This window comes from Rana temporaria, chromosome 1 (assembly GCF_905171775.1).
Source record: "Rana temporaria chromosome 1, aRanTem1.1, whole genome shotgun sequence".
Lineage (NCBI taxonomy): Eukaryota > Metazoa > Chordata > Amphibia > Anura > Ranidae > Rana > Rana temporaria.
In genome coordinates, this window is record NC_053489.1 from 69,888,591 (window position 1) to 69,911,679 (window position 23,089).

At 44.1% G+C, this 23,089-nt stretch overlaps 1 protein-coding gene across 2 annotated transcripts in view; it reads right to left on the reverse strand.

The window, feature by feature from the left end:
- Nucleotides 1–1,695, reverse strand: part of EMB (embigin) — a 56,690-nt gene extending 54,995 nt beyond the window's left edge. The window contains exon 1 of one of the 2 annotated variants that reach the window (XM_040339212.1): nucleotides 1,319–1,695. In XM_040339212.1, coding sequence (XP_040195146.1) covers nucleotides 1,319–1,406 — 88 coding nt within the window. In that variant the 5' untranslated portion in view covers nucleotides 1,407–1,695. The remainder of the gene's footprint in view (nucleotides 1–1,318) is intronic. The other variant, XM_040339203.1, reaches the window with a different exon arrangement.
- Between the last annotated feature and the right edge of the window lie 21,394 nt (nucleotides 1,696–23,089).

Consider the following 23,089-nt stretch of genomic DNA (forward strand, 5'->3'; position numbering starts at 1 on the left):
GATAGATAGGTAGACAGACAAGGATAGGTAGATAGATAGATAGATAGATAGATAGATAGATAGATAGATAGACAAGGATAGGTAGGTAGATAGATAGATAGATAGATAGATAGCCAGACAAGGATAGGTAGATAGATAGATAGATAGATAGATAGATAGATAGATAGATAGATAGATTGCCAGACAAGGATAGGTAGATAGATAGATAGATAGATAGATAGATAGATAGATAGATTGCCAGACAAGGATAGGTAGATAGATAGATAGACAGACAGACAAGGATAGGTAGATAGATAGATAGACAAGGGTAGGTATATAGATAGGTAGACAGACAAGGATAGGTAGATAGATAGGTAGACAGACAAGGATAGGTAGATAGATAGATAGATAGATAGATAGATAGATAGATAGATAGATAGATAGATAGATAGACAGACAAGGATAGATAGATAGATAGATAGATAGATAGATAGATAGATAGATAGATAGATAGATAGATAGATAGATAGACAAGGATAGGTAGATAGATAGATAGATAGATAGATAGATAGCCAGACAAGGATAGGTAGATAGATAGATAGATAGATAGATATATAGATAGATAGATAGATTGCCAGACAAGGATAGGTAGATAGATAGATAGACAGACAGACGAGGATAGGTAGATAGATAGATAGACAGACAGACAAGGATAGGTAGATAGATAGATAGATAGACAAGGGTAGGTATATAGATAGGTAGACAGACAAGGGTAGGTAGATAGATAGATAGATAGACAGACAAGGATAGGTAGATAGATAGACAGACAAGGTTAGGTAGATAGATAGATAGATAGACAGACAGACAAGGATAGATAGGTAGATAGATAGATAGATAGATAGATAGATAGACAGACAGACAAGGATAGATAGATAGATAGATAGATAGATAGATAGATAGATAGATAGATAGATAGATAGATAGATAGATAGACAAGGATAGGTAGGTAGATAGATAGATAGATAGATAGACAGACAGACAAGGATAGATAGGTAGGTAGATAGATAGATAGATAGATAGATAGATAGAAGATTAGACAGAGATCTAGAATTCACCTATGCACAAGTCATCATTGACCCCCGTTTCCTCTAGTATAATAGATGTAATGTAATACATGAGACATAACCGGTCGCACAGCATATACATTCCTGTGTCGTTTATGGTAATTGAAAGGCTTACGTTACCTCGCTTCACGTCCTTTCCAGCATCAGTCACCTTCTGTCCTTCAAGGACAACTGAGCCTAAGGGAAGATAAGATGTTGATCTGGAGGGCACTTACCTGCTGTATGTGGGGTGACGGACGGCACAGATAGGAGCCCGGAGAGGATGATGGACACCATGGTGGGTTGGAGGGTAAAGAAGCCCATACTGGCAGTACAGGGTAGACTGCTTGGTACAGATGCTGCAGTGTGCAGGCTTCTCTGATATATGAAGACTCCAATGATGTATGAAGACTCTTCTCTTGTATGAAGGATCGCCTCTATTATATGAAGAGTCTTGTTTGTTGTAGAAGACTCTCTTTGGTTAGAGGAACACTCTTTTGTGATGTATGCAGACTCTCCTGTGACGTATGAAGACTCTCTCTCTGCTGGGACAGGGATGTACCAAGAAGGCTGTGCGTTGCATCAGATCAGCCCCCAGCTCTGCCTGTGATGTGAACCTTCCCAGAGAGTCATTAGTAAATCAGCACACGGTTTCTTCACATCCTTCCTGAAGTTATCGCAGTACTGAAGAAATCTCGCATTCAAGGCAGACAAACAATTCATTGCTGAGATGCCATAATAAAATGGGAGCTGTTTTACCTGTTAAATGTCTATCCAGGAAAAACCCACATCTAGGGGCTCATGCACACGGGCAGAAAAAACGACGTTGCTGGGAGCGTATGGAGTTTTTTTTTTTTTTTTTAATGCCCATGCATAAGTTGCATGTTATTTAACCACTTGCCCTCAGGAAGGTCTACCCCCCTTCATGACAGGGGTGTCAGGATGATTGAAGCGCATTATTTATATTATTACATTGTTATATAAAATGAAATGGTTCAACTCGCCATAATGCAGAATCAGTGGGAGCCCAGAGTGTGTCACTTGCCACGTCACCTGCCACCAGATGCAGCTTGTCACTTGCCACGTCGCCTGCCACACATTGCATTGTCACTTGCCACACGTTGCATTGTCACTTGCCACACGTTGCATTGTCTCTTGCCACACGTTGCATTGTCTCTTGCCACACGTTGCATTGTCACTTGCCACACGTTGCATTGTCTCTTGCCACACGTTGCATTGTCACTTGCCACACGTTGCATTGTCTCTTGCCACACGTAGCGGATTGTCACTTGCCTTGTCACCTGCCACATTTTGCGGATTGTCACTTGCCACTTCGCCTGGCACATGTTGCGGATTGTCACTTGCCACACATTGCAGATTGTCATTTGCCACATCACCTGCCACCAGATGCAGATTGTCACTCGCCACAAGTTGCAAAATGTCACTTGCCTGCACCAGATGCAGATTGTCACTTGCCACGTCACCTGCCACATGTTGCGGATTGTCACTTGCCACATGTTGCGGAATGTCACTTGCCTGCCACCAGATGCAGATTGTCACTTGCCACGTCACCTGCCACATGTTGCAGATTGTCACTTGCCACACGTTGCGGATTGTCACTTGCCACATGTTGCGGATTGTCACTTGCCACATGTTGCGGAATGTCACTTGCCTGCCACCAGATGCAGATTGTCACTTGCCACGTCACCTGCCACATGTTGCGGATTGTCACTTGCCAGACGTTGCGGATTGTCACTTGCCACATGTTGCGGATTGTCACTTGCCACACGTTGCGGATTGTCACTTGCCACATGTTGCGGAATGTCACTTGCCTGCCACCAGATGCAGATTGTCACTTGCCATCTCACCTGCCACACCTTGCGGATTGTCACTTGCTAAGGTTGTGTTTTGCTTGTCAGAGTCAGGCAGCAGAGAGATGATGTAATCTCTCTGCTGCCTGCACAGTGAGGGTGGAAGTTACTGCAGGGATGCAGGGCGCGGGGCGGCAAGAGATGATGTCATCTCTCTGCTCCCCCGGCCACCAGCTTGTTGATTGGCCAGCCGCCCGCTCACCCACAGAGCCACCCAGCTTACCGCCCCCTCTCTGACTCTCACTCGCCACCCGCCCACACCAAGGCCCCCGGCACCCCACGCTGTCACCCGCCCGTGGAGCCGCCCGCTCTGTCATTCTCAACTTTGCCCGCTCAGACTCTCAGGTGCCCGCAAGTTCCCCAACTAAAACAAATTTCTCGGGGGTGGCAATTTCCCCGTTGCCCCCCCCCCCTGGATCCGCCCCTGCTTCATGACCAGGCCATTTTTTGTGCACTGTGCTACTTTACCTGGCAATTGCAATGCTGTACCCAAATAAAACGTATGTCCTTTTTTTCCCACAGATAGAGCTTTCTTTTAGTGGTATTTGATTACTTCTGTGTTTTTTTTTTTTAATATAAATAAATAAATAAAAAACAGACAATTTAAAAAAAATATCTATATATTTACTGTGCTATAAAACACATCCAATAAAAAAATGGAAATTTCTTCATCAATTAAGGCCAATATGTATTCTGCAACATGTTTTTGTTAATTTTTTTCTTCCAATAAGCATATATTGTTTGGTTTGCGCAAAAGTCAAAGCACCTACAAACTATGGGATACATTTATGGATTTTTTATTTATTTACTAGTAATGGCAGTGATCAGCGACTTATAGTGGGATTGCGATATTGCGGCAGACAAATCAGACACCTAGTGACACTTTTTTGGGGACCAGTGACACCAATACTGTAATTAGTGCTAAAAATATGCACTGTCACTGTACTAATGCATAGCTCCCAACTGTCCCTGATTTCGAGCAATGTCCCTCTGTCCCTCTTTTTCCTCATTTGCCCCTCATTTTGGTCTGATCTATGGAGTTGTATCTAAAATGCACTTTTTAATTATCAAAAAGTGTTTTCCAGCCCTAAACCTTTCATCTGATTTCTAAATTGTTGCATTTGTAAATTCCAAAAGCCAATATAAAGGAATAGTAGTGGTAAAAAAAGCACTAGTGGGTTTAACCAATCTTGTTTTTTTTTTTTGTACAATTCTCCATTAGCGTGGTAATCGGTGTGTCCTATGCCTGCATACTTTTGCTGATAGGTGTCCCTCATTCCCATCCAAAAAAGTTGGGAGGTATGCTAATGACACTAGCAGGTAAGGAGTTAACATCAGGGGGGATCAAAGGGTTAAATGTGTTCCTAGGGAGTGCTTGCCAACTGTGTGGGGGGTGCTTGTACTGTGGGAAGGCAGAGATCAGTGTTCCTGGTTATAAGGAATACAGGATCACAGCCTCCCCCTGTCCCAAAATGGGGATCTGCCTTGTTTACATGTGCCTGTCTCCCGAACGATTGACCGATCCCGGTGGACATTGTGTCTGCCGGACCTGCTGATTGGCTCCCGCTGTGTTCGAGCACAGCGGGAGCAGGTTGCCGGTGGTGCGCGTGTGCGCCCCAGACCCAAAAGTGCAGGATCATTTACAGGGGAGCTGCCGTATATGTACAGTATACGATCGGCAAGCGGTTAAACTGGTTGTAAAAAGTTACTAAACCAAGGACCCTGCATTCATTATATCTGGTCTCCCACAGTTCACAGAACATGGAAATGCAATCATTTTAGTAAATATAAACTGCTAAATATCTTTTGTCATCAGCAATTTATAGGAGTCTTGTGACTAGACATGTACAATTTGTTTTGTTCTGAATACATTTTTAGATGAAATACGACAAAATAGTTATTTTGGAAATATTCAAATTAACGGAAACCCGTTCAATACATTTTTTTTAAAAATTGTAAATTTGAAAATTCGTAAATTTGAAAACCCGAAAATCCTGAAATTCGAAAATGTGAAAATCCAAAAATTCAACAGAACGAAATCCGAAAATAAGAACAAAAACTTAGACCCAAAAGACCCAAAAATCCAAAATAATACCTACTGTAACTACCTAATGATAATAACTATTACTAACTATTAAATTATAGTTATTGGAATTTACTTTCAAATTTGGCTGTTAGTGAATGTAACGAATACAAATTTATCCGAACTTACGAATTATCTAAAATAACAAATGCCGCATCTAAACGTTTGGAACGTAACAAACAAATAATTATAATAATAATAATAAAAACTTGTTATTATTATTTATTAATAATTCATTAGGTTCCATTACCACTTGAGACCCGCGCTGTAGACGAAAGAAGTCCACAGCGCGGCTCTCAAGTGGCGGGTGGACGTCCCTGGACATCCTGCTATTTACATTCCCCGTGCGCGCCGCTGGGAAAAACTGTGCCGGTGTGTCACGTGATGCCGATGCGCGTGCCTGGCGGCCAAGATGTCCGCCAGGTACCCACGATCGGTAGTGACAGAGCAAGGATGTGGATCTGTGTGTGTCTCCTGTCAGGGAGAGGAGACCGATGCTGTGTCCCTTGTACATAGGGACACAGATCGGTCACCTCCCCCAGTCAGTCCCCCTCCCCCCACAGTAAGAATCACTCCCAGGAAATACATTTAACCCCTTCCTCGCCCCCTAGTGTTAACCCCTTCCCTGACAGTCACATTCATACAGTAATCAGTGCATATTTATAGCACTGTTCGCTGTATAAATGTGAATGGTCCCAAAATAGTGTCAAAGTGTCCGATATGTCCGCCGCAATATCGCAGGCCTAACAAAAATCGCAGATCGCCGCCATTACTAGTAAAAAAAAATCATAAATCTATGCACGGTATTTGCACAGGAAATACAACTGTTTTGTGCTTTTAAAAAAAAAAAAACATTAAAATTAGCCCAATGTTTTTGCATAATATTAAAGATACGCTTGTGGAATGGCGTCAAACTTTGCTACTTAAAAATCCCCATAGGTGACGCTTTAAATATTTTTACTGGTTACATCTTTTTAGTTGGAGAAGAGGTCTATGGCCAAAATGATTGCTCTCGCTCTAATGTTTCGCAGTGATACCTCACATGTGTGGTTTGAACACCGTTTTCATATGTGGGTGGGACTTACGTGTGCGTTCGCTTCTGTATACGAGCACACGGAAACAGGGACGCTTTAATTTATTTTTATTTTTTTATTGTTCATTTTACTTTATTTTAGTTTGACACGTTTTTCCCCAAAAATAAATGTTTTGATCACTTTTATTCCTATTACAAGGAATGTAAACATCCCTTGTAATAGGAATATAGCACGACAGGTCCTCTTTACAGTGAGACAGGGGTCAATAAGGGTATTTTCCAGGTATTGCAGAGTATTGCGCAGGGGTATTGCAGAGTATTTCGCAGGGGGTATTGCAGAGTATTGCGCAGGGGGTATTGCAGTGTATTGCGCAGGGGGTATTGCAGAGTATTGCGCAGGGGGTATTGCAGAGTATTGCGCAGGGGTATTGCAGAGTATTGCTCAGGGTATTGCAGGGATGGCTGAGCAGGGATGGCTGGATTTGTGACTGCAATAGTCACAGATCCAGCCCACAGTGCTGCTGACACCCGCTCTCTCCTCTCACACTGTACCGATCGGTACAGAGAGAGGAGGGAGGTTTGTTTACATTTGATCGCTCCGTCATTGGACGTAGCGATCACGTGGTAAACGGCCGCTATCAGTGGCAATTTACCGCGATCCGTGATGTCCTGGGTCCTCTGGACCCGGCGGTCATGGACATTCCCGTGTGCGCGCCCCTGGGAAGACGTCAATGTACGCCCTCCCAGAGTTAACGAACCGCCCTGTAGACGTATTTTGTCTATGGGCGGGTCGTTAAGTGGTTAAAGGAGGCCTTGCCATGTTTTATGTCTCCATTGGGCTATCATCTTCCTGCAAACATAAAAGAAAACATTTATAAAGGTGAATTTTTAGACCTTTTATCTTTTGTTACCATCAGTTAAGGAGTTTCTTTCCAAATCGGAGAAGAGAGATGATAAGGCTGAAGAGGATAGGTCTCAAAATCTTGGTTGCAGGCTTTCTGCATCTATTCAAGCGTTTTATGTGAAAGATATCCGGATAAAAGTCCGGGGGCTCTTTCAACATATAGATATCATATTAGAGGCATACACACATTTTGGAGGTTTTTCCTGGTTTGTGTATGATGAGTATTTTCGTCAAAAATTTGCAGTTCATCCAGGTTTGAAGTGGAGTTCAAAAGATGTTGGGCTTTGGCTTAACCCCTTCCTTCCACATCAGTCTACCTATGCGAGACAACCAGGTAATGTTCCAAATCATCCTGCCAGGGTTGCCTATAAGAAAGGCATTTGTTATGCTTTCAATGATCTTCAGGGCAGATGGCCGGCTACGTGCAAATATAGGCACGAGTGGCGCTCTCCTCCTGTTTCCATTTTTTTTCCCGTAAGTTATCAGCATCAAACCCACAACAGCCACATTATGGAATTTTTTCAAAAAAGCCACATCGGTGAAAACCACTCTTCTACTTGAAGTTTTTCAGGTTTTCTTCTCCCTCCTTTTACTGGCACAGGCTGGAACGTGGTAAAGAATTTGATATCTGATTTTCCTGAGTTAGTTAGTACCAAATTAGAAGACAGGATTTCTGGCCCGATTGACCCCCCCCCTTTCATGTATCCCCTTTAGGTGTAGTTCCTAAAAAAGAGCCTAATGCCCTCGTACACACGGCCGGGATTTACGACGGGAAAAAGTCAGTCGGGAATCCCGACAGGAAAAAAGAGAGCTGGTTCTCTTTTTTTTGCAGGCAGTTTTTGGCAGTTTTCCCATCGGAAAAACTGTGAGGGAGCATACACACAGCTGGGATTCCCGGCCAAAAGCTCTCATCGCAGTTTTCCCATCAGAAAAACCCGGTCGTGTGTACGAGGCATTTAGGTTAATTCAGCACTTACTGTATCTTTCCCTCTGGGGAATCTCTTAATGACCAAATTGAAGAGAACCTGTCTTCTGTTTCATACTCATCATTTAAAGATGATATTCAGAAGATTAGGCTGCTTGGGGATAATGTTTTACTGGCCAATGTAGACATTAAATCTGCTTTTAGGCTACTCCCCATTCACCCTACTGGTTTTAATTCTTTGGGTTTTCAGTTTCAAGAATTATTTTATTTTGACAGATACCTTCCTATGGGTTGCTCCCTTTCCTGTTTTTATTTTAAAAAGTTTTTGTCCTTTTTGGAGTGAGTAGTGTCCGTTAAGTCAGGTTCTTCCTTTTTAGTGCATTACCTCAATGATTTTTTATTTATGGGTTCTGCAGATTCCAATCAATGCATATCTCTTTTGAATATATTCTTTGACATTTGTCAAGAATTTGGGGTTCCATTAGCAAAGGAAAAAACTATTTGGCCCACCAATTGCATCACGTTTTTAGGTATAACTATTGATACCGTTAAGAAAGAATTTAGACTCCCGGTTGAGAAAATAGTCAAAATAAAGCATCTTTTGTCTATAGTTTGTAGAAAAAAATGTACTTAAATAAATGCAGTCCTTACTTGGCCTTTTGGCTTTTTCAACTACAATTCTCTCTGTAAGTAGGATATTTTCTATGAGGCTGTATTTTGTATTTAGCCATATATGACTTAAAGTACCCTGATATTAGAGAAGATATGCTGGTCTGGGTAAATTTTTGGGATCGTTTCAATGGCAGAGCCTTTTGGCAGGACAAATTTTTCTTGGATAGGGACTTCTGCTTGTTCACAGACAGGGCAGGTTGAGTAGGTTTTGCAGCAGTTTCGAAGTCTCATTGGTGTGCTGACTCCTGGCCGGCTTCCTGGACAAGCAGAGGTCTCTGTAAGAACATTGTGTACTGGAGCTATTTCCAGTTGCTTTTTCACTACAGATCTGGGGCGAGTTTTTTGTAAACAGATGGCTTCTTTTCAGCACGGACAATATGGGCATCCTGTTTGCTGTAAATTGTCTTTCATCCAGATCTCAGCCAGTCATTTCTTTGTTATTTAGTATATAAATGCCTTTGCTTAAACTTCTGGATTAAAGAAAAATATATTCCAGGCAAGGTAAATTAAGTGGCCGATGCTCTCTCTCGGTTACATATGGAGCGATTTTTTGCCCTTCTACCAGGGCTGGACTGGGACAAAAATTTGGCCTTGGACTTCATCCAGACTGGCCCACTTTGACAGGTCTCTCCCACAGCGGCCGGACAACTCCCGCACCCCCCCGGCCACCCAAGCCACCTCTCCCCCTTCACTAGCCACTAGCCATTTTACTTTATTAGAGTAGAACGGCTGGTACTGGTACTCTTATAGGCAGTACCAGTGGGGAAGCTAGACATTATTTCTCCCGGGGCAAAGAATCAGTTTGGTGCTCCCCCCTCCTCATGGGACAAGATTAGGCAGAAGTGAGAAACTCCCAGGCCGCTGTCATTGAAGCCGGCCCACTGAGCCATCGGCCCACCGGGAAACTCCCTGTAGTCCCAATGGCCAGTCCATCCCTGCCTTCTACCAACAGTGGATCCGGCTGGAACCCCTTGTCCATCTTATTTGTGGGAGCTAGTTTGTGAAAATATTACCAAATATCTAGCCAACTCTTCTTGGATGGAATACAGGTCTTTGTGGATGCTGTGGTTACAATTCCTGAATTCCCACAACATGGATACTCGTATATCTTCTGAGGGGCAGATCCTCAAAGAAATTACGCCGGTGTATCTGTTGATACGCCGCGTAATTTCAAATTTTGCGTGTCGTATCTTTGTTTTGGTATCCACCAATACGACGGCATCTGTGTTAGATCCGACAGGCATACGCCTTAGTACGCCGTCGGCTCTAAGATGCAATTTTCCGGTGGCTGCTGGGTGGCGTTCACGTCATAATCCACGTCGAGTATGCAAATTAGCATTTTCCGACGATTCACGAACGTACGAGTGGCCGTCGCATTCTTTTACGTCGTTTCCGTTCGGCTTTTTCCGGCATATAGGTAAAGCTGCTATCTGGTGGCGTACTCAATGTTATGTATGGCCGTCGTTCCCGCGTATAATTTTGAAAATTTTACGTCGTTTGCGTAAGTCGTCCGTGAATGGGGCTGGACGAAAACAATGACGTCCTTGCGACGTCATTTGGAGCAATGCACCCTGGGAGCGGACGGGGCATGGGCAGTTCGTTCGGCGCGGGGACGCGCTTAATTTAAATGAAACACGCCCCCTACTCGCCGCATTTGAATTCCGCGCCCTTACGCCACGAGAAATACACTACGCCGCCGTAACTTACGGCGCAAATTCTTTCTGGATTCAAACCAAAGCCAGGTAAGTTACGGCAGCGTAGCATATCTCAGATACGCTGCGCCGGTGCAGATCTTTGAGGATCTGCCCCTGAAAGTGTAGTCTTATATTTTCTGGAATTTCTACTGAGAAAGAAATATTCTTGGTCACATATTCATAAGACAAATAAAACCAAAGAATTTCCAAGCTCAATTTACCAACCAGCCTGCGACCAACCGAATAAACCTGTCTAACACTATGTGTTAAAAACAGGGGTTTAGTTGCACACATTTGCAAAAACATGCGTAAGCTGCAGGCCCCGCCAACGCACCCTGTATCCTGCAGACCATAACTCTAAATTTGGAGAGTCTCCACAGTGGGAGCACATGTATTCTGATGGAAAGATGAAGGGTTTTACCAGAACGAGCGCTTCCATCTCATAACTGGCTTCTGAGCATGCACGTTTTTTTTCACATCGTTAAAGCCCACACACGACCATTTTTTACAACGTTAAAAACGACAACGTTAAAAACAACATGAAAATTTAGAGCATGTTCTAAATTTTTAATGCCCATTTTTTACATCGTGAAAAATGCTCTATTTTTTACGATCGTTTTAAATGACATAAAAAAGAAACATAATTTTTTACATCCTGAAAAACGGTCGTGTGTACACGGCATCAGAGTCTGCAAAAGACTCGAGACTGGGGCGGAGTTTCACCTTCCAACAGGCAACAACCCTCAACATACAGCCAGAGCTACAATGGAATGGTTTAGTTTAAAGCATATTAATTTGTTAGAATGGTCCAATCAAAGTCCAGACCTAAATCCAATTGGGAGAGAGATAGATTGTATGAGAATTGGAAGTGTATATAGTGCAGGGAAAGGTACCCCATCTGTTAGTAGGCATGTGCATTTCGAGTTAACGAATTTACCGAATCCGAACAAACGTTTTCGAATCGAAAACCCGCGGACGAAATTCGATCGAACATCGAAAACAACTTCTATTCGTATCAAATTCGAAAAAAAATTCTATTCGAATTGAATTTGAAAACAATTCGATTAAAAAACAAATTCGAATGAAAATTGAAAGCAAATTTGAACCAAAATCTAAAAAATATAAATCGATTTCTAAAAAAGAATACAATAAAATAGAATATAAAATAATAAAACAATAGAATGAAATCAAAGAATAGTAAAGAACAGAATGGAATTTAATAGAATGTAATCAAATACAATAGACCTGGCTTCTTCTATCTATCTTCTATCTACAGTATCTTCCATTTTCTGAAATTCGAAATTCATATAGAATGAACTCAAATTCGAATAGAAAAATATTAGAATACAGTAGAATAAAATATATATATATATATATATATATATTTATTATTCTACTCTTCTAATATTTTTCTATTCGAATTTGAGTTCATTCTATATGAATTTCGAATTTCAGAAAATGGAAGATACTGTAGATAGAAGATAGATAGAAGAAGCCAGGTCTATTGTATTTGATTACATTCTATTAAATTCCATTCTGTTCTTTACTATTCTTTGATTTCATTCTATTGTTTTATTATTTTATATTCTATTTTATTGAATTCTTTTTTAGAAATCGATTTATATTTTTTAGATTTTGATTCAAATTTGCTTTCAATTTTCATTCGAATTTGTTTTTCGAATCGAATTTGTTTTCAAATCCGATTGAAATATTATCGAATCCGGTCGAAATATTTTCGAATTCGACCGGATTTTTCAAAATTCGTCCGAAAACGAACGAATTATCGAATCCGGTCGAAATATTTTCGAATCCGTCCGGATTTTTTCGAAATTCGGTCGAAAACGAAAGAGTTCCGAAAACGAATTTAACACATGTAACGAATCTAACTTAACAAAATTAATTAAATAACGAATTAAAACGAAACTAAACACATTTTTCCCTTTTGCACATGCCTATATGTTAGAGACACTACTAGGGGTAGCGGAAAGTTTCTGATTAGGATGAAAAGGGTCACATCTCTTCTGGACATCCCCGGACAGGCCACAGGATCATGTGATCACTGTGACAGCCAATCACAGTGGTTACATGATCAGGAAGCCCCCCCCCCGTCTTAAGACCCAGGCAACAGACAGGAAGGGGTTAAACTTCCATTCTTTTGGCTGTAAGTGACGGTTTCAATAATGAAGGAGCCTTATGAATTAAAGACAAGATTTGCTTTCTCAGTAAATAAAATATATGTTCAGGGGAAAAAAAATGTACAGCGGAAAACAGAAAAATAAATTAATAGTGTGCACTGAAAAAAGCGCATAGCGATTTTTTCTATCCCTATAACATGTATGTCGTTAATAACCAACCATGTGTTACCTTGATATCATTTATTTAAACGTCAAGGAACGCTAGTACTCATATTGTCACGTCTCAGACAGGCACAATATATTGCCTGCCTCACTGGTCTTCCTGTGAAATTATTCATGGAAAGCAATAAATAATTCACCATCAGCCTTCTCCTCACACAAAGGATGAAAAGCCAACCACCGCAACTGGGCACACCGAGCTTAAACACCTCTAAACAACCATATCATTTTTCTAAACTCCCTTGTTTTTACTTATTCTCCCTCTTTTTAAACCTGAACCCAATGTAAAATCTACACACAAATACACAACTGAAATTCATACAAGGGAGCTGTTTGGCCTGCCAAAGAAATTGTATTTCTGTCCATCCAGTTTTGAGATTTACACAGTTCTGCCACACAGCACAGCCCTGCCTGGCAAAATGGGAGACCTAAATATTTCTTTTGCTGCATCTCAGTTACATTTAAAGGTTTTCTCCCTCCCCCAGCCTATGACTGGACTGAGACAGGAGAAGCTCCACATTGAATAGCCTATCAGCCACCTTGCTTTCTCCTCCTATCAGCATACTCACCATTGCACAGCAGTGCAACTGATTTGCTCCCGATGGCCACACCTCTTATAGCCTTTCACCCCATCCACTGGGGGCTTAGTGACTAAGCCCCAGTGGGCAGGGCAAAATGCATCAGGGGCGTGGCCATCAGGGGCGTGGTCATCAGGGGGCGTGGTCACCAGGAGTTGCTGAGGCTAATGCAGGTCTTTACCTTATATATATATATATATATACCGTATTTATCGCGGTATAACGCGCTCCCGCGTATACCGCGCACCCCCAAAGTTGACCCGAATCCTGTGGAAAAAAAGTTTTTTTGTACTTACAGTTTTGGTGTCCTTCGGCGGGTCCGGCGTCCTTCTGCGGCTTCGGGTGTCCTTCTGCGGCTTCGGGTGTCCTTCTGCGGCGGGTCCGGTGTCCTCTTCGGCGGGTCCGGCGTCCTCCCTGCTCGTTTCCCGCGCCGAGTTTGAATACTGCGCCAACATATACAGAGCGCAGTACACTCGTGTATTGTCGGCAATGCTTGGCTACCCGCGCTGACGTCCTGTACGTCCAGGACGTGAGCGCGGAAGGTGCCGAGACTGCCCGACTGTACCCGAGTGTACTGCGCTCGGTATATGTCGGCGCAGTATTCAAAACTCAGCGCGGGAAATCGGGTATCGGCGTATACCGCGCACCCACGATTTTGCCCTTTTTCAGGGCAAAAAAGTGAGCGGTATACGCCGATAAATACGGTATATATATATATATATATATATATATATATATATATTTATAATTGGAGCTGATTGATGTTGATTTATTATTTGATTACAGAGCTTTCTGGATGAACACATTCATGCCAGGCTAGTGACCGTTTCAATAGTGAAATGTTTGAGCAACGGCACCTGGCGCTTGGAGCGGCACACCACCAAGTTTATATGAGGTCTCAGTGATTTGCTCCTTATGCTGATTCTCTTGCTCCCAATCTGAGCCTTGTTGTACAAGTCAGATACCAACAAGGATTTAGGTGATTGCATTTAAAAAAAAAATACATTTAAGGGTGAATTAATAAATACACTACAGCATTAATCTGTGTCAGGGTATAGATATTTTCACATTGTTACACTGGTCCAGTTTTGATAAATGTAACTATGTATATCATACCTCCAAACTTTTTGAGATGGGAACAAGGGACATCTATCAGCAAAAGTATGAAGGCATAGGACACACCCCTGCCACGCCCCCTTAAAGGAGAATTAAACAAAAAAAAATGATTTGTTACATTTGTTTTTTGCAGTCCCCTTCAGAAGCCCCTGTCCCGTTGGGTCTGTCACATACATGAGCCTCTGAACTTCTACTTCTCCTCTCATCTCCATTTGTTTGGAAGGAGGAGTGTGTGTTAGTTGCAGTCATGAGCACTGCTCTATGCACATTACACATCCCATAGTGCATAGTCCATCTCAGGAGTGAGCAAGTAAGGATGACTACATTCCTATATACAGTGGGACCATGGAGAATGAACATAGCCACCCTCTAGCGGAAAGTCATATCGCAGCAGAAAAAACAATTTTGAATTTGCATATTTAAAGTGTATAGTTCACCTTTACCAGACATCTCAAGTCTCCCGCATTTCTGCAGTCGGCTCCCGCAAACCCGCAAGCGCCTCCCGATTAGTGTTGCTCACGAATATTCGCATTGCGAATATTCGACTCGAATATAGCATATTCGAGAAATCGCGCTATATTTCGAAATTCGCGGTGAATATTCGCAATTCCGAATATTCGATTTTTTACAATTTTTTTTTTGAATCAGATCACATCCTAGATATCTCCATCGACGTCTAAAAGCATTGCTGGTATCATTAGAGACCCTGGGCCGAGTAGCTGAAGCGTTCATTGAATTTTCCAGAAAGATCGCAATGCGATTATTCGGCAAACGCAATATCGCGCGATTATTTTCCTCGCCCCGATCTTCCGCATCAGAGCGATTTTTACAGTTTCATTTTTAAAACAGATCACATCCTAGTGATCTCCATAGACGTCTGAAAGCATTGCTGGTATGATTAGAGCCATTGGGCCGAGTAGCTGAAGCGATCATTTTATATTGCCGAATAATCGCAATGCGAATATTCGGCAATAGGAATATTGCGCGATTATTTGCTCCGCCCTTTTGCATCAGAGCCAATCAGAGTTCTCCTTCCACACTCGTCACAGGTTAGCAACCAATAGGAACCTGCCTGCATGGACATTATATAAGCTCACTCCCAGCACCATTTCATTGCAGATTCAGAAGCTGGCTATAGAGTGTGGAGGCTGTTTCTGTGTTCCTGGTTTCCTGTGTCTTTGTTCTTGATTGATTTAGATCATCACCAGCATTGCTATTTAGTGATTCCAGTGGATCTTTTCCAGTATATCAACTGCTTTTTTCAAAGCAATAGACCCAAGAGCTTTTTTCAAAGCTACGTTTTGTGCTGTTTTGTGCTGTTTTTTTCATTTGTGTTACTGTTTGATCCTGCAATCCTCCCTGTTCAGTTATATTTGCAAGAGATTTCAGAACACGTTTTGCTGAGCTTTATAAAAGAGCTTTTCTAAAAGCTAAGTTTTGTTCATCTTGTGTTACTGTCAGATCTTGCAGGTTCGCTGTTCAGTGATATTTGATAGGCATCTCAGTTCAAATTTTGTTTAGTTTTCCCTAAAGAGCTTTTATAAAAGCTAAGTTTTGTGTTCAGTTTAGTTAAATTTTGTGTAGTAAGTGTACACACTGTTAGTGTACATTTATTTCATCTAGCTTAGCTTAGTGTGTGTTTAGTGTCTGTGTTTTGTGTTTAAAAAAAAAAAAAAAAAAAAAAGTTAGTGTTTGTTTAGTGCTTTTTTTTTTTTTCTTTAATTTTGTAGTCCTTGTCTGGTGTACTACTTTTCTTATAGTTTAGTAGCTGTCTGTGTACGTCTTTGTCTGCGTGCCTGTCTTGTAAAAAAAACACAAAAACACATTTTGTTCACATTTTCCCCCCCAATAAAGTTTAACCCCCCCACACACATATCAGCAATTATGAGCGGCATCCGTGGCCGTGGCAGTAGGGGTAGGGGAGTTACTCCCAGTGCTGGATCGCTGCCAGCACGGGGTACCTCTCGTGCCCCTACTAGTGGTAGAGGATCGGGTGCAAGGGGAGTACGCCTGATCCGGGAGTTCTTCCCATCGGGCAGCCGCCCGATATTGCCATCTCAGGCTCAAGTAGTGGTGGACTACATGGGGCACAGCAGTGCCACTGAGTCGTCGGTCCCGACTCACAGTAGTACCACCATTACACCGTTGCCTGTACTACCCCCCCCCAGCCCCCAAGAGTCCAGCATCTTACTGTTCGACAGCGACAGTGATAGGGATCTCTTGGGGGAGGCCATGCATCAGGCAGACCTCCAGCTCTGTCCTGATGGTCAGGACCTTTTTGAAGGGATGGATGAGGAGGATGGGATACCTGCTGGCAGTATCCCAGAGACATCCCTTCAAACTGGTGCTGCTGTTTTGGTGCAGGAAACAGCAGCACCTAGTCAGACCCAGGCGTGGGTGAGGGGACAGCGGAGCCAGGCTAGAGGCTCCATGTCACGTGGTTCCCTCAGACCAACACATCTCAGCCCTTGGTCTGACATCTCTGGGGGCGAAGAGGGTGACCCATCATGGTTGCCATCTGACGCGTCGGCTCACTACGTCAGTGACGACGGGGAAGGTAGGCACCCTGGTGAAACGGTGCGCCAGGTCACCACCAGGGAGACCATCGTCAGGGTCTCCACTGGTGATGGCAGCAGGAGGTGTCAGGAGGAGGAGCAGCAGCAGCAGCAGCAGCAGCAGGCAGCTCCACCTGTGCGCACCGAATCCCAGCAGGTGCAAGTAAGCGTCACCCCATCTGACAGGAGGGCGGTGCTGAAGTCACCTGTCTGGAATTTCTTTACCCTGGTGGCAGACAACCCTACCGTGGCCATCTGCCGGATTTGTAAAGTGAGGGTGAAGAGAGGGAAGTGTTTGGCTCGGGTGGGTACCACAGCCCTGAACCAGCACCTGAGGATAAACCACTGGGCGTTGTATGAGGAGATGAAGCGTGGTGGTGGTAGCAGCGCCACCACCACAAGTGAGCAGGGTACAGCAGCCCCTGCCACATCTTCATCTGTTTCCAGCAGGTCATGCCCCCCCGCTCCCTCTAGTAGAGGTACTGGTACCGGCAGCCAGACCTCTACTTCCACAGCACCCTCCACGTCTGTGTCCCGCACTGCCGTCCGGCGCCAGGCGTCGATTTCAGACGCCTTTGACCGCACCACTCCCTTCCCCCCTGGAGACCGACGTGTGCGTTCCCTCAATGGGCTCCTGGCAAGGGTTATTGCCCAACATCTGCTGCCCTTCAACATAGTTGACAGCAACCCCTTCAGGCAGATGTTGGAGCAGGCCCAACCCCAATGGCGTGTCCCCAGCCGCCATTTCTTTGCCAGGACTGGTGTCCCTGCCCTACACCAGCACATTGTGCAGAATGTAACCCTGTCGCTGGATCACGCTGTCAGCGACAGGGTTCATCTGACAATGGATGGCTGGACCAGCAGGCATGGGCAGGGACGCTACATCAGCTTCACGGCCCATTGGGTTTCCCTCCGAGGCGTCGGTGAGGGATCGTCGGCAACCGATCTTGTGGTGCCGCCCCGGGGTGTCCAGGGGAGAACTGCTGGTCTCCCTCAAGCCACTGTCTCCGCAGCTGCTGAGCCTCCCAGCAAGCGCCCCCGTAGCTACTCAAGTGTGGGGCACGTGCGCTGTCAGGCCGTGCTCCAGCTTGTTAGTTTAGGGGACCGGAGACACACTGCAGAAGAAGTGCTGAAAGCACTTCAAGCTCAGGTCCAGAAGTGGCTGACACCCCGAAGGCTCCAGCCAGGTATGGTTGTCTGCGATAACGGCAGCAACCTACTCGCCGCCCTCCATGCTGGCAGTCTGACGCACGTGCCCTGTCTGGCACATGTCCTCAACCTGGTGGTGCAGAAGTTCCTGCGCACTTATCCAGGGTTGAGTGACATTGTGGCAAAGGCGCGTAGGATTGCCAGCCACTTCAGGCGCTCCCCAACCGCTACCGCGTCCCTGTCCAAATTGCAGCGGAAGTACAATCTGCCCCTTCACAGGCTGATTGTGGACAGTGTGACGCGGTGGAACTCCACCCTCCACATGCTGAAGAGGTTGTGGGAGCAGCAAAGGGCGGTGAGGGAGTACCTGATGGAACTAGGCACTCAGAGGGCTTCACCACAACTCCCTTTCATCGCCTGTGCGCAGTGGGGGCAGATAAACCAGGTCTGCCAAGTGTTGTCCTCCTTCGAGCAGGCGACCAAGATGGTCAGCAGTGAGCAAATTGGCCTCAATAGCGTGCTGCCAATACTGTTCATGCTGGAGAGGACACTAGATCGCCTGCTCGAGGCTGGGGAGAGTGCCTTGGTGGAGCAGGAGGAGTCAGCAATGCTCCACCGAGACCAGGGCCAGGACCAGGAGGAGGAGGAGGAGGAGGAGGATGATGATGAAGAGGAGGAGGAGGTGGTTGCTGGTGTCGTCCCGGAGTCAGGGCCTGGTCAGGAGGGAGAGCCGGTGTTGGGGGCACCGATAGTCCGGGGGTTGGGCATGTCTGAGTTTGACCAGCAGCGCCTCAGGGAAGAAGAGTCGCACCTCATTCACCTGGCCAGCATTGAGGAGTCACAGCGGGCTGTGCTCTTCCCCATGGCTGCCCACATGCTCAGATGCCTCAGGAGGGACCCCCGGGTTAAGACCATCAAGACGAGGGATGATTTCTGGATGGCCACCCTTTTGGATCCCAGGTGCAAGGGGAAACTGGAGCAGTTCATCCCAGCCAGCCGGAGGCAGCACCGGATGGAGGAACTGCAGGCAGCCATTGTCAGACGGTTGGAGCAGGCAACTCCCCGGCCTCCAGTTGTCCCCCCTCATCTCACCCAGCAGGTGGCTGCACCCAGCTGCAGCCGAGCAGGGGACCTAATGGAAGAGATGAGGATGTTCTTCCAAACCGAGCGACCCAGTACCACCACCAGCAGCAGCAGCAGCAGTCACCACCAGCGGCTGGCCCACATGGTGGCAGACTACATGGCGTCCGTCGGTGCTTCTGACAGTATGAGCACCGACGACCCCATGGAGTACTGGGTTGCCAGATTGGACACCTGCCGCGAGCTCGCTCAGTATGCGCTGGAGTTATTGTCTTGCCCCCCCTCCAGCGTACTATCTGAGCGGACATTCAGCGCGGCAGGTGGGGTGGTCACGGACAAGAGGACCCGTCTGTCCACAGAGTCCGTGGACAGACTCACATTCATAAAGATGAATGAGTCCTGGATCGGCGGTGACTTTCTGGCACCCGTCGTCGGTTCAGGGCGCTGAAGGGTCCCTTGCCATGCATTCCCTGATGAAGCCCCGGACCTGATGTATTTACAGTGCTGAATATAACTATTTCAACATCAGAGAAAATCAATGTTAATATTTGGTACAGTAGGCTTTCTTTGCAATTACAGCGGTCAAACATTTCTTGTAGTTTTACACCAGCTTTGCACACACTGGAGGAGGGATTTTGGCCCACTCCTCCACACAGATCTTCTCTACATCAGTCATGTTTCTGGGCTATCGCTGAGAAACACGGAGTTTGAGCTCCCTCCAAAGATTCTCTATTGGGTTTAGGTCTGGAGACTGGCTAGGCCACGCCAGAACCTTGATATGCTCCTTACAGAGCCAATCCTTGGTTATCCTGGCTGTGTGCTTTGGGTCATTCTCATGTTGGAAGACCCAGCCTCGACCCATCTTCAAAGCTCTAACTCAGGGAAGGAGGTTGTTGCCCAAAATCTTGCAATACATGGCCCCGGTCATCCTCTCCTTAATACAGTGCAGTCACCCTGTCCCATGTGCAGAAAAACACCACCAAAGCATGATGCTACCACCCCCATGCTTCACATTAGGGATGGCGTTCTTGGCATGGTACTCATCATTATTCTTCCTCCGAACACGGTTAGTGAAATTATGATCAAAAAATTATATTATAGTCTCATCTGACCACATGATTTTCTCCCATGACTCCTTTGGATCAGTCAAGACAATTATGTCAGCAGTTATTTCACACCCTATATACTCTTATTAAGACTGCTGTACATCATGGCAACTCCTGCCCATGTGATATGACTCTGTATCAACTACTACTGTTAATACTACTACTGCTGCTTCTGCTGCTGCTGCTGCCCAGTCAAGACACCTATGTCAGCAGTTATTTGACACTCTATATACTCCTATTCCTACTGCTGTTCATGATGGCACCTCCTGCCCATGTGATATGACTCTGTATCAACTACTACTGTTAATACTACTGCTGCTTCTGCTGCTGCTGCCCAGTCAAGACACCTATGTCAGCAGTTATTTGACACTCTATATACTCCTATTCCTACTGCTGTTCATCATGGCACCTCCTGCCCATGTGATATGACTCTGTATCAACTACTACTGTTAATACTACTGCTGCTTCTGCTGCTGCTGCCCAGTCAAGACACCTATGTCAGCAGTTATTTGACACTCTATATACTCCTATTCCTACTGCTGTTCATGATGGCACCTCCTGCCCATGTGATATGACTCTGTATCAACTACTACTGTTAATACTACTGCTGCTTCTGCTGCTGCTGCCCAGTCAAGACACCTATGTCAGCAGTTATTTGACACTCTATATACTCCTATTCCTACTGCTGTTCATCATGGCACCTCCTGCCCATGTGATATGACTCTGTATCAACTACTACTGTTAATACTACTACTGCTGCTTCTGCTGCCCAGTCAAGACACCTATGTCAGCAGTTATTTCACACCCTATATACTCTTATTAAGACTGCTGTTCATCATGGCACCTCTTGCCCGAGTGATTTGACACTGTATTGTCAATGTCTACTACTACTATTACAGCTCAGTCAAGACACCTGTGTCCCAATTTTTTGGTACACTATTGACTACTATGACCACTACTGATGCTGTAAAGTATTCCCCAAGTGTTTTTATGCTATGTATTACTATTACCACTACTGCTTGTAAATCATGCCTGTGTGATACTTAGTGGGAATGCTTTAATAAGCATTCCTAGTATGGATACCCGTAAATGTATTAATCTTAATTAGTGTGAATGCTTTAATAAACATTTCCAGTATTGATATCCGTAAATTTAGTAATCTTATTATTCCTTAAGTTTTTTGGTTCTGCGTAACTTCGGCATACTTTCAGCTATTGAGACCATTCAACTGTAAAAATGTTCGTCTCGTTCAGCTAATGATGGGACTTCTTCAAGTTTTTTTCTACTTTTTACACTTTTATAAATTTTAAGCTTTTAGACCCTTTTTTTAAACATTGAAGTCAATGAGAACATCCTTTTCCCCTTTGAATTCACATGCCATGCCAAAAGTTTCAGCTACTTCATACTTTCACTTACAGACACTGAAAAAACTTTAAAGCGGTCACAAAATATTTAGCTATCCGGCTATGACTTTTCAGATCGTTATCGTTTACAATTTTTTGGTGAAAACGCAATTTACGTTTTGCGAATTTTTCACAAAAATGCAATAGGTTATAATGTAATCCTATGGAGGGGATTTAGAGTCTGTCATGTGACCTTAACATTGGAGATCTTTGTAATTAAAAATATCTTTACAAAAAGGGGAAACAAATTGGTCTCACGCCCACAAGATCTACTTTTCATACACAATTTTTAGATCAAAACGTAGCTATGCTTGTCTGGTTTATGGCAATGTGACCAATTCTGCGATACGTATTTTAGTTTTAATTATTGGAGCAACAGCCAGAAATTATGTCTCATAGACTCTCATGTGAAATTATCTAAAAAATGTTGCTGCAGAACTCACAAAGACGCTCTTTTCTAAATCGCAGAAATGGCCACATTTTTAAGTTTATCTACATAAATTTCATATCGATGCGTTTACAAGGGCCGTGTATTTCAAACGGTGTAGTCGTTGTATCAATTGCATGTACGTTTGAGGATTTATTAAGCTTTGTTTGGAGGCTTAAATCATGTATTAGATCTGTGAATTAAAAGCGTTTGTAATGTTATTTCTTTCCATAAATAACTTTCCTGACCTCAGTGCAATATTCCTCCTCACTGACCTGGGGGGGAGGGGAAACCTATTGAGGGGGGAGGGGCGACCAGGAAGTCAGCATACTCTATACTTTGCAGATAGAGAAAGAAGCTGTGTGTCCTAAAGATAGTGTAGTGGTTATGGTGAATGTCTTTGGCAAGGGGCTCACCAATTAAGCTATTCAGCATTCCCACTCGCATTTTCCTCAGGAAATGCATTGTCTAGTTATATTATATTTTAATACTCCTGCTGCTGCCTCCATGCTGAGTAAAGCTTCATGACCTTTCTGGCACAGCGGATCCACCAACAGCCTCCGCTAAAAGCTACCAGACCGGACTACCAGACCGGATCTAAACAGCAAGTGTAACTATAACAATGAACCTTATGTTAAACCCTGTTTTGCGGCATTTATACTGCAACCATTGGGCTGACTGCAAGAGCTCATCTGCATTCTCTCTCTTTCTTGCTCTCCCTCTCTCTCTCTTTGTATATATATATATATATATTGTTGCTTTTGTTATGTTCATTTTTCAACAGTTTATTTTGTGTTCGTCGTGTCTGTGTCGTGTGCTTTAGTTTGTCCTAGGTTAATGTTAAATAAAATAATAGTATAAAATGTTTTTGCTTATTATGAAGTTAAATGTGTTGATGTTGATTTGTTTGATGTGAAGTTAGATGTGTTGAAAAACCTACAACTCTATCTCAAAAAGAAATGAAACATTTCCAAAAAATAAGTTTTTTTAATACAAAAATAAATTTAAATATAGCTCTCAATCCGTTTTTGAATGCGGTGCATTTCCGCAATCTGAC